Source organism: Theropithecus gelada, chromosome 17 (genome assembly GCF_003255815.1).
Source record: "Theropithecus gelada isolate Dixy chromosome 17, Tgel_1.0, whole genome shotgun sequence".
NCBI classification, from domain to species: Eukaryota; Metazoa; Chordata; class Mammalia; order Primates; family Cercopithecidae; genus Theropithecus; species Theropithecus gelada.
The window spans coordinates 17,832,709-17,848,082 of record NC_037685.1 but is presented as its reverse complement, the minus strand read 5'-3'; the positions used below and the strand labels follow the sequence as shown (position 1 = coordinate 17,848,082).

At 37.4% G+C, this 15,374-nt stretch overlaps 1 protein-coding gene across 2 annotated transcripts in view; it reads left to right on the top strand.

Moving 5' to 3' along the window:
* RNF219 (ring finger protein 219) overlaps positions 1-15,374 on the top strand; it is a 42,785-nt gene that overhangs the window by 16,509 nt on the left and 10,902 nt on the right. For both annotated transcript variants that reach the window (XM_025364209.1, XM_025364211.1), the window contains 2 exons: positions 1,736-1,984; positions 5,640-5,728. In XM_025364209.1, coding sequence (XP_025219994.1) covers positions 1,736-1,984; positions 5,640-5,728 — 338 coding nt within the window. The remainder of the gene's footprint in view (positions 1-1,735; positions 1,985-5,639; positions 5,729-15,374) is intronic.

The following is a 15,374-nucleotide window of genomic DNA, read 5'->3' as shown; positions in this document are numbered from 1 at the left end:
AATAAATTCATGCAAATAGAATACACACACTTTTGAATAGCACACATTAAGCCCAGTGTTGACTACAGAAGGAGATATTATTGATCCCCTCTTTTGACTCAAAATGTCTTTCAGTTTAACTGTATACGTGGAAGCTACCTCAGCTGCCTCAAAAATTTTTGTAATGCAGTGGGGCATAAATACATTATTAAATAAATGTTTATTCATATATGTGTTCCCCACATATGTGAATTTGCTTGTTTTATAAAAATGCTATTTAAGTTGAAATGTATTGCAATTTAAAATAGTAAGTAGTACTATCTGTGTGACATTTAATGCTAAAATGTATTTTTATATAATGAATATCATACTCAGATAGTAAACAAATAAATCCTTTGGAAGATCACTTGAGCTACTTGGGAGTTTATTTTCTAACAGAATTTTTAAAAACCTCAATTTAAGATTACATATTTATTATAGATGAATAAATGGCATCATAGTAAGAAGTTCTAACCCAAATGTTTAGTGACTGGTTTTAAGATAATAAATAGTTCCAGAGTGGGAAAGCTAATACTTGCAATAGTAACAGTAGTAATTGAAGAACCAGAATCCAGAAAAGTTAAAAATTATTCTGATATTATTCTGAAATGAAAAGTAGAAGGAAATGATAGATGGTTTCACTCATACTTCAAATATAGAAGTGAAAATATCAAACAAAACCCTAACGATCATCTTTTTCTTTTTTGAGACAGTCTCACTCTGTCACCCAGGCTGGCGTGCAAATGGCATGATCTCAGCTCACTGCAACCTCTGCCTCCTGGGTTCAAGCAGTTCTCCTGCCTCAGCTTCTCAAGTAGCTGGGACTACAGGCGCCTGCCACCACACTCAGCTAATTTTTTGTATTTTTAGTAGAGGTGAGGTTTCACCATGTTGACCAGGCTGGTCCTGAACTCCTGACCTCAGCTGGCGCACCCTCCTCGGCCTCCCAAAGTGCTGGAATTACAGGCACGATCATCTTGATAACTCTGTACAGTCAGCCCACCATATCCAAGGGTTCATCATCTGTGGATTCAAACAACCAAGATTGAAAATTTTTTAAAAAATACTATAAATAATGCAGTTTAACAACTATTTGTATGACATTTACATTGTATTAGTTATTATAAATAGAGCCAATTTAAAATGTATGGAAGGATGTACATAGGTTATATGCAAATACAGCACTAGCCATTTTCCGTCAGGAACTTGAGCATCCATGGATTTTGGTATCCCTAAGGGTCCTCGAACCAATCCCCTGTAGATGTGGGGATGAGGTGGGGACAAACTGTACCTTTTTTTTTAACCCAGCCCCCCTCAATGTACTTTTAAATTCCCCCAGTAAAGCAGTTTAATGTTTTTTATTGTTTTTTATTTTTTTCTGAAATGGAATCTACTTGCCTGTTGGAATTCATGTGACTTTTCTTATTTTCTGGATGATATCTTAAATAGAATCAAAGGTTTGGCATTTTTTAAAATCACAACTAACATTGAATTAAAATGAAGGCAATATAAATCCCAATTTTTATCAGTCAGGCCACATCTTGAGAATTTAAACTGTATGTGACTTTCTCCCTACAAAACTCTTTTGATGTGTAAAGAATCTATGTGTCTACAGAATTTTAAGTACAAAATTCAAACCATGTTGGCTTCAGTTTCGCATATGTATGTATGTGTTTAGTGTCTATGCCTGCCTCATGACTATGCAATGCTTTTTCAGGACGAAATAGATTGTTTACAGAAAGAAGTAGAAGAGCTTAAGAGTAAAAATCTCAGCTTGGAGTCACAGATCAAAACTATTCTGGATCCTTTAACCTTGGTGCAGGGCAACCAAAATGAAGACAAACATCTAGTCACAGATAATCCAACTAAAATTAACCCAGAAACTGTAGCAGAGTGGAAGAAAAAACTCAGAACAGCTAATGAAATCTATGAAAAAGTGAAAGATGATGTGGATAAGCTGAAGGAGGTAAGTTGTGGTTTTTAAAAATCTATTATGGTTGTTTTTAAAATAAGTACCTTCAAAAGCATAAATAGCCGTATTATCTTGACTCATCATCAGATGATGTGTGAGGAAAGGACAGAATCTCTGGATTAGCATTTATATGCAATAGGAATACTTTTTCTCATTTAAATATCATTAACTGCCAAGAAATACCAGGTGGTTCCATTTGTGACTATAATTAGAGACTGTAGTGCTTCTTTATAAGGTTGCATCTTCTTCTAGAAGAGTAATGCCAATTTAAAGGATGTGTTTCTGTTTCGTCCTCTTTGTGGTTTGCTATAGTTTTTTTAAGCTTGTATCAGCGACTTCCCCTGTGTACCTAAAACACGTACTCATTTTTGCACCTATGAAAGGAAAAGTTTTGACTTTATCTTTTCTATTGCTATCACTCTCTTATTTTTAAGATTGTAGATAGATAAATAAAGGCTTAGTGACTAATTCCAGGACAGCAGTAAGCAGCTGCTTTAGAATACTCCGTGCAAAAGAATATTGTGGTTTATGAAACTGGTTCATTTTTTTCAATTATTCTTTGAACAAGGTACAGCATGGTGAGAAAGGCAAACCTCTAGGATTTTTCAGCCTAGAAAGGGAGATAAGATCCATGCCATCAGCATTAGATGTTACAGTCAACTCCTACAACGCTGTCTTGACCCAAGTGACCAGCCTTTAGCTTGAGTTCAAGTTTATCCACAGTGGAATTCTCTTGTGCTCTATGGAGATGGCTTTGTAGTACTCAGTTCTGCAGTCACATACTCAACTATTTGCATTTCCTTAAAATACTGTTCCTGTGTGAAATTTCTAAGTCTTATCTCCCAAAATTATTAATGAGATCCATATAGTATTTTAAAGAAGTTCTCCTGTATATTGGCTCTGAGGTCCTCAGGTTAAGTAGCAGAGAAATATCTGCAACTTAGATGTTAGATGTGTGCTATCTTCCACATATAAAATAAATGTTGTTTGGGTTCAGAAAAGGCCAGGGTGAGGAGAAAAGAGAACCTAGTGCTTTTAGAGAAAATAGAAACTACAGACATAATTGTACTGAGTGTATTATAAGTGTGTAGGAAGGGGAAGTGTGTAGTTTCTTTGGGTATTGATGGCCAGCGTTAGTATGTTGATTTGTTAGAAAACAAGAGGATGCCAAAAGGAATGCCTACTGGGAAATTACAGTATTTGTCAATTTGCCTTGTTCCCTTTAATTTCCCTGGTTCTTCTTGAGCCATTGGTAAGCATATATGGTCTCCTTTGTAGTTATTAAACTTGTTTAAAGTTTTGGCAGTAAATACTTCTTAGAACATGAGGCTTATAAGGGTGACATGAGGGATGGATGTTAAAGAAGAATACATAAAGCACAGTTAATTTTCCTTTGCTCTTATAATGGTCACATGTTAAATTCAATACTCAAAGCTACCCTGAGACTTCAGAATTATTTGGGATATTGAATAAGTCCATTTTCGATGCCTAGTGATGCTAGTAGGTAATAGGCTATAAACTGGGACATAAGTAAATAAAGAAACATGGATTGCAGAGACAAAAACTAAAGTGTGGAGTGCAAAATAATAACATACTATAAATCAAATACAGGAATGCAAAAGATTCAGAATAAAGGACTACTTAGCATGAATGACGTGGACTTTTTTCCTGATATTACCTGGACTGGATGAGTTTTGAACCATCACGAGGCCAGTGTAATTACCCGGTAATCAGTGTTGAGAATGCAGAAAAGTTAGCTGAAATATTCATTATTCTTTTAGGTGCAACAGGTAGGCAGAACTCTGCCCTTCATAACTTTTACTCACCTAACCCTCTTGAACTTGAAAATATCTCTGATAGTTGAGGAACTAGCAAGCCTATAATGAGAAGTATTAGAGAGTCAAAGGACTATTGAGAGACTTCGAAATACAGCTATACAGTAGTGGTAGGGGGCAGGGAAGGGGAAAGGAGATCAAATGAGTTTCTAATTTAAGTTTGTCATCATCATCAAAAAGCATTCACTAAGTGCCTCCCCTTATGGTGCTATGCTTGAGAGCTTAATTCATTGTCTGCATATATGAGGAAGTAAATGGCTTTCCTTATATCTTCAGAGAAGCAGTAATGGTGTTTATCAATCACTTAAAGAATTAACTCTCCACAGTCCTGGTTGGTGTGCATCCATAAAGATAAACAGATGCCTAGAGCCCAGAGGGAACCTGGATGGGTCTAAGTAAGGGAGTTAGACTTTATGCCCCCAATAATGTTCTCTACGTTATTTCTCCTGTGATCCTTGCGATGCAGCGTATGTGGATAGATAAGTAATACAGTCAGAAGTTCTGGAAATTCATAAAAGTAATGGCCAAATTTTTGAAATACGTTTTTAAAGCTGCTTGGTTTAAACCTTTTTTGGTGACAGTTATTCTTGTGACCCATTCACTTTGAATATAAATGTTCTAGTCAAACAATTTCCCTTGCCCAGGTTAGTGAAGTTGGTTTCTAGTCTAGGGAGTGTTATTTTTATTTGTAATACATAAAAGCAGTGAGTAGGGAATTTAAAGGAAGTAGCTTCTAAGAAGACTCTAAAATTTAAGCACACTAGTTTTCAGTGTGTCCAGAATCAGTGTTGAGCCTCTAGATTTTCTAGCAATTGGTGTCCTGTTAGGTAATTTTTAGGTGTTACACAATTCAAGAAAGAAAATCATACTTGGAAGGTTTTTGTTTAATCAAAGAACAATTCATGGAATTTATTAGAAAAGATTGATCCAGGCCGGGGAAGTGGCTCATACTTGTATTCCTAACACTTTTTGAGTCCAGGGCAGGTGGATCACTTGAGGCCAGGAGTTCAAGACCAGCCTGGCCACTAGGGCGAAACCCCGTCTCTACTTAAAATACAAAAATTAGCTGGGCGTGGTGGCACACGCCTGTAGTCCCAGTTCCTCGGGAGGCTGAGACAGTAGAATCATCTGAACCCTGGAGGTGGAGGTTGCAGTGTGCCAAGATCACATGACTACACTCCCGCCTGGGCAACTGAGCAATACTCTGTTTCAGAAAATATATATGGATGGATGGATGGATGGATGGATGGATGGATGGATGGATGGATAGATCCAATTTTGAGGGCCCTAGAAGTTGTGAGCCAGAACATTGGAAAGGCCTTTTTGAAGAAAAAAAATCAAGTGGTTAAATGATATTAGATTTGTTATCACTAGAAAAAAACATTTTTAAACAGCACCCCAGAAATCAATTTCATAGCTCATGAATTGACTCTTCAGCATTAGTTTGCCGATACTGCATGTGGTATAATGTTACCTTGCCTAGAGTATTCAGTTATGTAAAAAAGAAAAAAAATCCCACATATGTTTGCCATTAGTATGGTCCCTTAATGACTGTAAGCTAACTAGCATAGCTTCGTTTATTTCCCTGGATAGGAGATTTGCAAAGTGCTTGGGGAATATGGATTTAAAATGCTTAGTAGTATTCACAGTTTCAGAAGTCATTGCCAGTAGTGATTTTAAGTTTCTGAAGGCCATGTTCTACTATTCAGTTTTCTGATAATATTATCACTCTAGAAAATACAGATGGCTCATGTTGTAATTTTTACAAGGCACTTTTGTTTTAGCTTTTGCTTAGTTTCAATTTGTTCTTTTAGGCAAATAAAAAATTGAAATTGGAAAATGGTGGCCTGGTGAGGGAGAATTTACGACTGAAGGCTGAAGTTGATAACAGATCACCTCAAAAGTATGTATTTTGCTCACAGAGCAATGTTTCAGTTTATGTCAATATTTCAGACTAGGCTGCTGTGAGGGTTTGTTTTTTGCTTGATTCTTCATTTAATCCTATAGATTTAGGTAGAATGGCTTGCCTCTAAAAGTCAAGTTTATACTCCGTGTTGTTGGTAAAATTTTAGGCTCGGTTAAGGCTAATTTTAAAGAAAGAATTTTACGCCTATCCTTTTTTCTTATCTGATGAATAATGTGACCTAGCACAAGTGAGCATTGACTTAGTTTTACATATAACTGTTTAATAGTACTAACATAGTAGTGAGATTAAGGTAATGCCCTTTAGTTGTTTTCTTAGATAGTCTTAGTAGTAGTTAATGTTCATATAGTTCTTTCTCTTTGCAAGATACAACAACCTGTAATGAAGACTATTAGTATTCTGTGTTTTCAGATGAGAAAATGGAGGCATAAAGAGATTAAATTAATTTACCTAAATCTGCACAAGTGGAAGTGTTAGAAATAGCATTTGACTGGCTGGGCATGGTGGCTGATGCTTGTAATCCCAGCACTTTGGGAGGCAGAGTTGGGTGCATTACCTGAGCTCAGGAGTTCGAGACCAGCCTGGGCAACATGGTGGAACCCCATCTCTACAAAAAATACAAAAAAATTACCTGTGTGTGGTGGTGGGTGCCTGTAATCCCAGCTACTCGGGTGGCTGAGGCAGGAGAATCACTTTAGCCCGGAAGGCAGAGGTTGCATTGAGCTGAGATCACTCCACTGCACTCCAGCCTGGATGACAGAGCAAGACTCTGTCTCAAAAAAGCAAAAAGAAGTAGCAGTTGACCTTAGATAGCCCAACCCCAGAGTCTGTGCTCTTAACCATTACACTAAAAAGCCTATCTGAAATAGAATTTAGGACATTGTTCATTGAATTTTTTACTGATTTAAAACTATACAATTAAGTGAATTTATTCTTCCCTTATGGAATAGTTTCTATTCCATTCCAGAAGATAAGAATTTGCAAGCATTGGACTACTTAACAATTTGTTCAATATTTTAAGAAAGAGTTGGGATTTAAGGGTTGCAAATGGAGAAAAGATCGCAGGCAGCACTTAAGGTTCTTCTTTTTCTAGGAAAAAAAAATGACAGATGAGAAGACAATATGGCCCCCAATGTCCAGCAACCTCTCTGAGCGATGGCATATGAGAACTCCACACTTTCTTCCCTTCCAACCACTGGACTTCATTTCTTTCTAATGGAAAAAGACAGTGCAGGAATAAGCAAACAATAGAAATTTATCCTACCAGAAATAGCTCTCTGCTTGTCATTTGAAAAGCAGGAAATGTTGCCCTTGGTAAAACCAGATGTGGTATCAGGAAGTGGCGGACGCTAACCATAATTACTGGAGGCAGAGATAACTAACCAATGAGAAAGAAGCATGGCTTTTACGTTTAAATAGTTTCTTCCCCTGTGCTCTCCAACCCCGTTTTTCTTTCACTTCAGATAATGTCCTACTTTGACAAATTAGTGAAATAACCTTAGGAAGCGTTACTGTTATGTAGTGGTTTGAATCTCTACGCCTATCATTTATTGGCAGCTTGCCTTGCTGGTCATAGTAATGCTTGTCCATTAGCCATTTCCCACAGCATGCTGAATGGAACGAAAGCTATTTTGTTTGTAGCTCTTATTTCTTGAAAACTTGCCCACCAGCTTTCGCATTTAATGCCAGCCACAAGGATGTGTGTTTTAAAATATCCATGGGTCAAACTGGATAAAGAACTGAAGAATCTCACCTGAGGAAACATGGCCTCTGTCAACTCTCAAAAAAGGAACTGCACATCTGAATCCGATATAACTTTAGGATTTTCCATCTTTAACTTCCATTGCTTCCCTTCAGGGGAGGGGAACAGTTCACTTAAAAAGTGATTTGAGCTGAAAACCGTATTCCAGATCAATTTGCAATGCATTGAGGTATTAAATGCATTGCATTTGATTTATAGCCTTGTTTACTCTGCATCACCAAACCCTAGTGGGATTCAGAGAAAAGCTGACCACAGCTGAAAATACCCACATCTGGTTCACCTGAGGAGAGCTCCTATTTGTATGGAAAAGAATAAGACATTTCAAGAGTTCACAAATAAATGCAAGTGAATAAAAATCACCCATTCAATTTTATTCCCTTGGTTTAGGAAATGCCTTGACTAATTATTTTTCTCTTTTCTACTTGGTTAAATGTCAGGGTATACTTTTTTATACACTTGGCCTTAGTCTCCAATGTATCCTACAAGTTGAGCAGAAATATTCTACAAATCATACAGAAGAGAGAGCTTTAAAGTTTACACACTAGAGAGGGAAAAAATATTAGGAAGGTGTATTAGCTCAGATTGTCATAACAAAATGCTATAGGCGAGTGGCTTAAACAACAGATTTATTTTCCCATAGTTTTGGAGGCCAGAAGTTCCACATCAGAATTTGGCAGAGTCGGGTTGCGATATGGGTTTTCTTCCTGGCTTGCAGATGGTGGCCTTCTTGTTGTCTTTATATGGTTGGGGGAGAGAGAGAAATCTGGTCTCTTTTCCTCTTAAAAGAACACCTAGTGACCTCATTTAGCCTTAATTGCTTCCTAAAGATCTTATCTCCAAATACAGACACATTAGGGGTCAGGGCTTCAACATACGAATTTGGAGGGGAGGGTGGGGACATGACTCAGTCCATCACAGAATGAATTTCTTTCTAAGATGCTCCAACAGATATCACGCTATTTCCCAAAAGCTTGACTAAAATCTGATATGAACAAAGGAGATTCAAATAATATTTACCCTGGTCTAAAGAACATGGTATTGTATAAAAGCTAATATATTTTACATACAATCTTTTAAAAACAATGCTATAATCTTTTAAAATGAAAGTGTTGGCTGGACGTTTTTCCTTCCTCGATTTTAACTTAAAATCCCTCTTGAGCAATGTGGCAGATAGCCTACTAAGCATATTCTTCTAGGTTTCAATAATATTCATCCTGTTCCTTGCCAAAAATTCGTTGTCCTAATATCCAAACTCATGGTCCAGAAAATGCAGTCTTTTCCTTTGGCTTTATCTATTTAGCCATTTTCTGAATTCTTATTATGCTTCTAAATGTATTTATTTCACCTGGAGGAAACCAACTGTTTGGCCCTTCGGTTTCCCCTAACTTGGACTTCTAAGAGATTCGGATTTGATTTTCAGAGCTCAAGGGGTGGTGATATGACCTTTAAGTTTACAAGAGTAATATATGAAAAAGACTTACTCCACTTGCTAACCCAGAAATAATGAATTTTTTCTTACTTAACATTGTGCTAGATGCTTTGAACAAGCTAAATACTCTCTCTGACCCCTAAAGAAGGTTGTGTTCCCTTGCTGTGATTTCTTATTACCTGTTCTTTCCCTTAGCACATGTCACAACTGCTAATAATTAACACTTTGTGTAATTGTTTTATGACTTTGTTCTGTTTGAGTCAGGGCTATAGTATGTAGTCACTATTGCAGCCACTGCATTTTATAGGATTCTGGCTTCCGTGCTGCTCCTACTACATATCTTTTGAGTAAATGAATTAAAAAACATAACTCCTATGACTGAGGAAACATAGAGACAAATCGAGAATGTGGGATACTCAATAGGAAGAATGACTAGGTTTCTTCTAAGTCATTGAGGGAGAGTGCTGCTTTACAATAAAAGAGAACTATGAAACTTAACCAAATGCACTGTGGACTTGTTGGGATACTGATTAGTAACAAACTGATTGTTGAAAGACATTTTAGAGGCAGCTGGGTAAATTTGAATATGAAGCAAGAATTAAATGAAATGATACCAAGGAATCACTGTTAATTTTGTTTAAGTATCATGGTTACTTGAGAAAACACCATTTATATTAGTCCTTTTGGGCTGCTATAACAAAATACCATAAACTGATTGGCTTATAAGCAACAGAAATTTATTTCTCACAGTTCTGGAGACTTAGTCTAAGATCAAGCTGCCAGCTGGTCTGGTGAGGCCCGCTTCCTGCTTCATAGACAGCTGTGTCCTTTTGCTGTATCCTTGCATGGCAGAAAGAACAAAGGAGCTTTCTGGGACATCTTTTTAAGGGTATTAATCCCACTTATGAGGGCTTGAACCTTCTGACCTATAGGCCCCAGAACCTTACCTTTAAATATTATACCATTACCTCCTGATGGCCCTGCCTCCAAATACCATCACATTAGGGATTAGGTTTCAACATAAGAATTTATGGGGGACACAAACATTTAGTCCATGGCACCATATTTTCTTTTAGAAATGCATCCTAAAACATGGACTATAAAATACTTTAGCAAAAGACAAAGGTTATACATACAAAGGAAATAAGACAAAAATCTTGATAACTGTTGAATATGCATTATGAGTAAATGGGAGTTTATTATGTTCTCCCTACTTCTGTGAATGGTTAAAATTGTTTATATTAAGGGAAAAAATCCAGCAAAACATGGTCCCTGCTTCCAGAAAAGTCATATGAAGGCATGACATGAAAATATATGAAACGAATGCTAAACAGATATTAAGCCAAATAATAGAGACAGCAGTATGGGTTCAGAGAATGGCGGTTAGGTTGCAGGGATGAGGAAGGTCTTTATCAAAAAGGATTTAAGCCCAGCTTTGAAGAATGCAGATTTCATCCTTCAAAGGCATTTGAGTGAGAGAAAACAGCATGTGCTGTTAGGAATACTAAGCGGTCCCTTCAGCCCCAGTCCTTTTTCTCCAGTACTAGTAGCCACATATTGTGGTACTACTCAGTTAAGCACAGTAACTTTCTTCTCACATTTATCAGAGCAAAAGTCCATGTAATTTTTACATCTCTCTATTGTGACCACCATCACTCTACTTTTATAGCTTGGTAGCATGACTCCACTATGTCCACCACTTTCTACTCTAAGCAGAAGGGCCTGTTCTCAGTCTGAATATGTAGTGGGGAATGTGAAGCGTGTCATACCTCCACATGGTAAGAAACATCAAAAAAGGGAAGAAGCTGAAGGGAACAGTTAAGTACTGGATTTCTCGTATTCCTAAATTCCCTTGACTTTAATTACTGCTCCTAAACTGTGCCAAGCAATGTGGATATACTTATCGTTGGTAGAGTTAGATGTTCCTTAGTGATTTTTTAATTTGAAGAGATGTGAAGAATTGACTTGTAAAGCATCTGAAAGTTCCATGCCCTCTCTCCATATCGCTGTTCAGTTGTGCCACTTTTTTTTTTTTTTTTTTTCCTAGCCACTTGAGGCAGGGATCATGCTATGTCACCAACTGTTATGAAGATTTAGTAGAGCAGCTATTTTTGTCCTCAGCTACTAACTCACCTTAATAGTATGGGATATTAGCTCATTTGTATCAAACTTGGTTATAATTGAATTAATGGTTTTTCTTTCTATAAATATGTATGCAGGAATGTTATGTTTTCTGTCATTATGTCTTTAGTGAGATCTATGGGTTTGATAAGTGTCTCCCTGAGTGCATTTCATTTTACGGCACAGCAACCCCAAGGCTTGTCCTTATGGACAAGTCTTCACCCATGCCTCAGCTCCTTTTGGGAGAGGATAAAGGCTCTAAATACTCTGGGCAATAAGTAATATTTCCTGTTATTAATATTTGAAAAGAAGTGTTCTGAAGAGGAAGGAATAGACTTCATTGATTGTGACCTGGGCTTGCTTCCTTTTTTGCTCTATTTTTATTTCTTGAGCCATCAGAAATGAAATTTAAAATCAGTTATCTTAGAGCTTTAATAATTGTCTGCCTATATGTCAGAGATTACAAAACAAAATCAAAATCTTTGACCTCACATCTCAAAATCTTTGACCTCACATTCTCTCTTGAACTACAGGTTCATGTTTTCATCTATCTTTTTTGTGCCTTTACCAGAGATTGTATACCTCAAATTTACCACAGAGCATGGTGGTTAAGAACTTAACTCTAGAATCAGACTTCCTGGATTCAACTTTCCCTTCTTCCATTTTGTCCCTCCTTTCCCTACCCAATTCATTTTTTACCATACTCAAAACTGTCTTTTAATAAAGTACAAATCAAATTATTTAAATCTCCTGCCTAAAACTATTCAGTGTTTTCCTAGAATAAAATCCAGACTCTTCACTGGCTAGTCAGCATCTGCCACCTCTTCTTCATCTCATTCTTAACACCTCCAGCTCATCCTACTCCAGTTCTACTAGACTTTATTTCTAAAACATGCTGTGTTTATTTCCTTTACTTAGAATATTCTCCTTGCAGATCTTTACATGACTATCTCCATCAATCCTCAGATGAAGGAAAGCCTTTTCTGATCATTCAATTTAAAGCAGCCCTTTCACTCAGCACTTTCTACTCCCTTAATAGAAGACCATAATAATAAAATCGTGGTTGGGTAAGACAGTAGAGCATGGTGATTATGAGCACAAACCTTGGAGCCAGACTCCGTATGACCGAACACTAATCTTGTCTACTTACTAGCTCTGTGATTTAGATGAAGATATTTAACCTTTCTGTATCTCAGTTTTTGTCTTTTGTGCAGTGGGGTTAATAGTACTACCTATGTTGTAAGTAATAGTAAGAGTTAAATGAAATAAAACTTAAAATACCCTTTTAACAGAGTCCATAATTAGCAATTAATATTTTAGTATTGTCTTCACAGCCATTATCACTGTCTGAAATTATCTTGTTCATTTAATTGTGTGACCTGTTTGTTTTCTCCTTCATTCTAAACTCTAAGCTCCATTTTAAACTCTAAGCTCCTTGCTGCCTATCCCCTTCATTTCCAAAGCCCCCAGTATCTGAAGATACCTGATAAATATTTTTTGAATAATTGAATTAATAAATAAATAACATTGGATAAATTAACCTTGAAGTCTTTTTTTTTTTTTTTTTTTTTTAACATAAGATGAGGGTGCATTATTGTGAGGATTAAACGAAATCTATTACCTTGACATGATGTGTCATATAAAGAATGGGAAGACAAAATAATGTAAATCATTCTGTAAAGATACATGCTTGCATATGTTTATTGCAGAACTATTTACTATAGCAAAGACATGAAACCAACCCAAATGACCATCAGTGATAGACTGGATAAAGAAAATGTGGTACATGCACACCATGGAATGCTATGCAGCCATAAAAAGGAATGAGATCATGTCCTTTGCAGGGACATGGGTGAAACTGGAAGCCATCATCCTCAGCAAAGTAGCACAGGAACAGAAAACTAAACATCACATGTTCTCACTCATAAGTGGAAATTGAACATTGTGAGCACATGGACACAGAGAGGGGAACAACACACACCAGGGCCTGTTGGGGTTGGGGGCTGAGGGGTGGGAATTTAGAGGATGGGTCAGTAGGTGCAGCAAACCACCATGGCACATGTATGCCTATGTAACAAACCTGCACGTTCTGCACATGTATCTTTTTTTTTTTTTTTTTTTTTTTTTTTTTAGAATAAATAAAACGGCTAGAGGTGGGATGGGGGAATTTGTATATCTAAAAAATCATATCCATAATCCCCCATCCCATGCAAAAGATTATTTATCCTCTTGCTTTGTTCCTGTCCTTCTTAGTGACTTTAGTACTTACCTAGTTGCCTAAGATTAAAACCTCAATCTTCTGTGCTTCTCCACTCCTTCTCATATCACACCTGGTGTTTTTTAGTATGTTCTCTGTAGCCTACCTTTTTAAAATGCCTCTGTAATCCATCTTCTCATTTTCACTAGTTTAGATCCATATTATTTCTTGCCTAGCCTGTTGTAACAGCCTTTCTACTGCTTACCTTTCTTTCCTATGCTGTCACCCAGGCTGGAGTGCAGTGGCACCATCTCTGCTCACTGCAAGCTCCGCCACCTGGGTTCATGCTATTCTCCTGCCTCAGCCTCCTGAGTAGCTAGGACTACAGGCACCTGCCACCATGTCCAGCTAATTTTTTGTATTTTTAATAGAGGTGGGGTTTCACTGTGTTAGCCAGAATGGTCTCAATCTCCTGACCTCATTATCCGCCTGCCTCGGCCTCCCAAAGTCTGGGATTGCAGGCGTGAGCCACCGTGCCCAGCCCCAATATTCTTAGTCTAGTATAAAAGGGTCTTTATTATATAACTTCGGTTTAATCTCCTTGCCTCTTCTCTATCCCCTCTCTTCTTGTGCTCTGCTCTGACTATGCTGAATTTCTCATTGGGCCCACATTCATCATATTGTATTTTCCCTGGTTCTCCACAGTAGCCTCTCTCGTTTTTATTCTTCCTGGTTAATCCCTGTCTATCCTTTGAGATCTAGCCCAGTTGTTGCTTTATATGTGAGACCCTCCATAATTTTCCCAGAGGTAGCATTTTCCTCTTGTTCTTTTGATTACTCTTCTTCTACCCTATTGTTTTAATGATCATGTTGTATATTGATCAGTTCCATGACTGTCGTACCCAGTTAATCTGGCAGCTCCTTGGTACCAAGACATTTTTTAAATGCACATTTGTGTATTTGTACAAAATACGTATATATGTGTGTGTATCTTCCTTTTATGGAGTCTTATAGAAGGAAAGTGTTCTTATACTCTAATACTTGAAGCTTAAAGTGCAAAGGATTTATAAGAGAACAGGAAATCAGAGATTCTGGAACTTTCTCCAAATTAGAGCATAGGATTTCCGGAAGCTTTCCTCTTTAAGTTATGCCAGAGAATCAGAGTTAGAAAGAGAAACAGAGGAGGTGATAGTAGGGGCTTGCCTGGCTAAGTCTTGAGTTTCTTGTCTGCATCTATGTACTTGAACCAGATTTTCCTTCCTTTACCTGTCTCCATGCTGACTCTGAACTGTGCAGTTCCAGTTCCTAGGTCTGCTCTTTCTAAACTGTGTCTCAAGATGTGGTAGTAATGCTCTAACCTTTTGCTTCCTCATCAACACCGTTGCTCTGGCTGGCTCTGCTGTTGTCCCTTCTTGACCTATTCTGGCCTTTTTTGTTTCTCACGATTCTTCTCTGACAAATGTGGTGATTCCTGGTATTTGACCCTAGCCTGATCCAATGACTGATTCTGCTATGCCCTTTGGTTTTTCCGGAAGGGGAACTTGTAGACTGTCAGGGGAGTCTGATGATACCCTGGGGCCAGACTGTGACAGCCAGTTGCACTCAGGCCCCTTGACTGCCTGAGGGACCCTTCGCTGGATATTCAGCTAATTGGGGATAGACAGGTACTGCAGTTTTCTGTCAGTTTGTCTTTATTGTATTGATAAGGTACTTGGGGAGGCGGCAGTGCATGCTAATTGACTAAGCAGTAAGGTTGTCAGAGGGATTATGAACTGTTTGAGAAGAGGAATGATCACTTCTACTTCCTTTGTTTTCCTTCTTCATAGCCCCTGAGCACACATTAGTCCTCAATAACTGTCATCTGAGTAATAATTACAGGGTATCTAGATCAGTTTTTTGTTTTGTTTCATTTTCTTTCAGATCTTGTTTCGTGCTGAGAGAAAATAAGAGATAATTTAGTTAAGGTGAAAAATGTATAGACAGGTAGATACTAATCCAGAGATTTTTAAATATATTTTTTATCACTCAACAGTAGTTGCACTCACAGTATTGAGATTTTGTTGTTAAGGTTATTTTATTTTGGGGAAAGATGTAAGTCCTTTATTTCTCTTAGAAA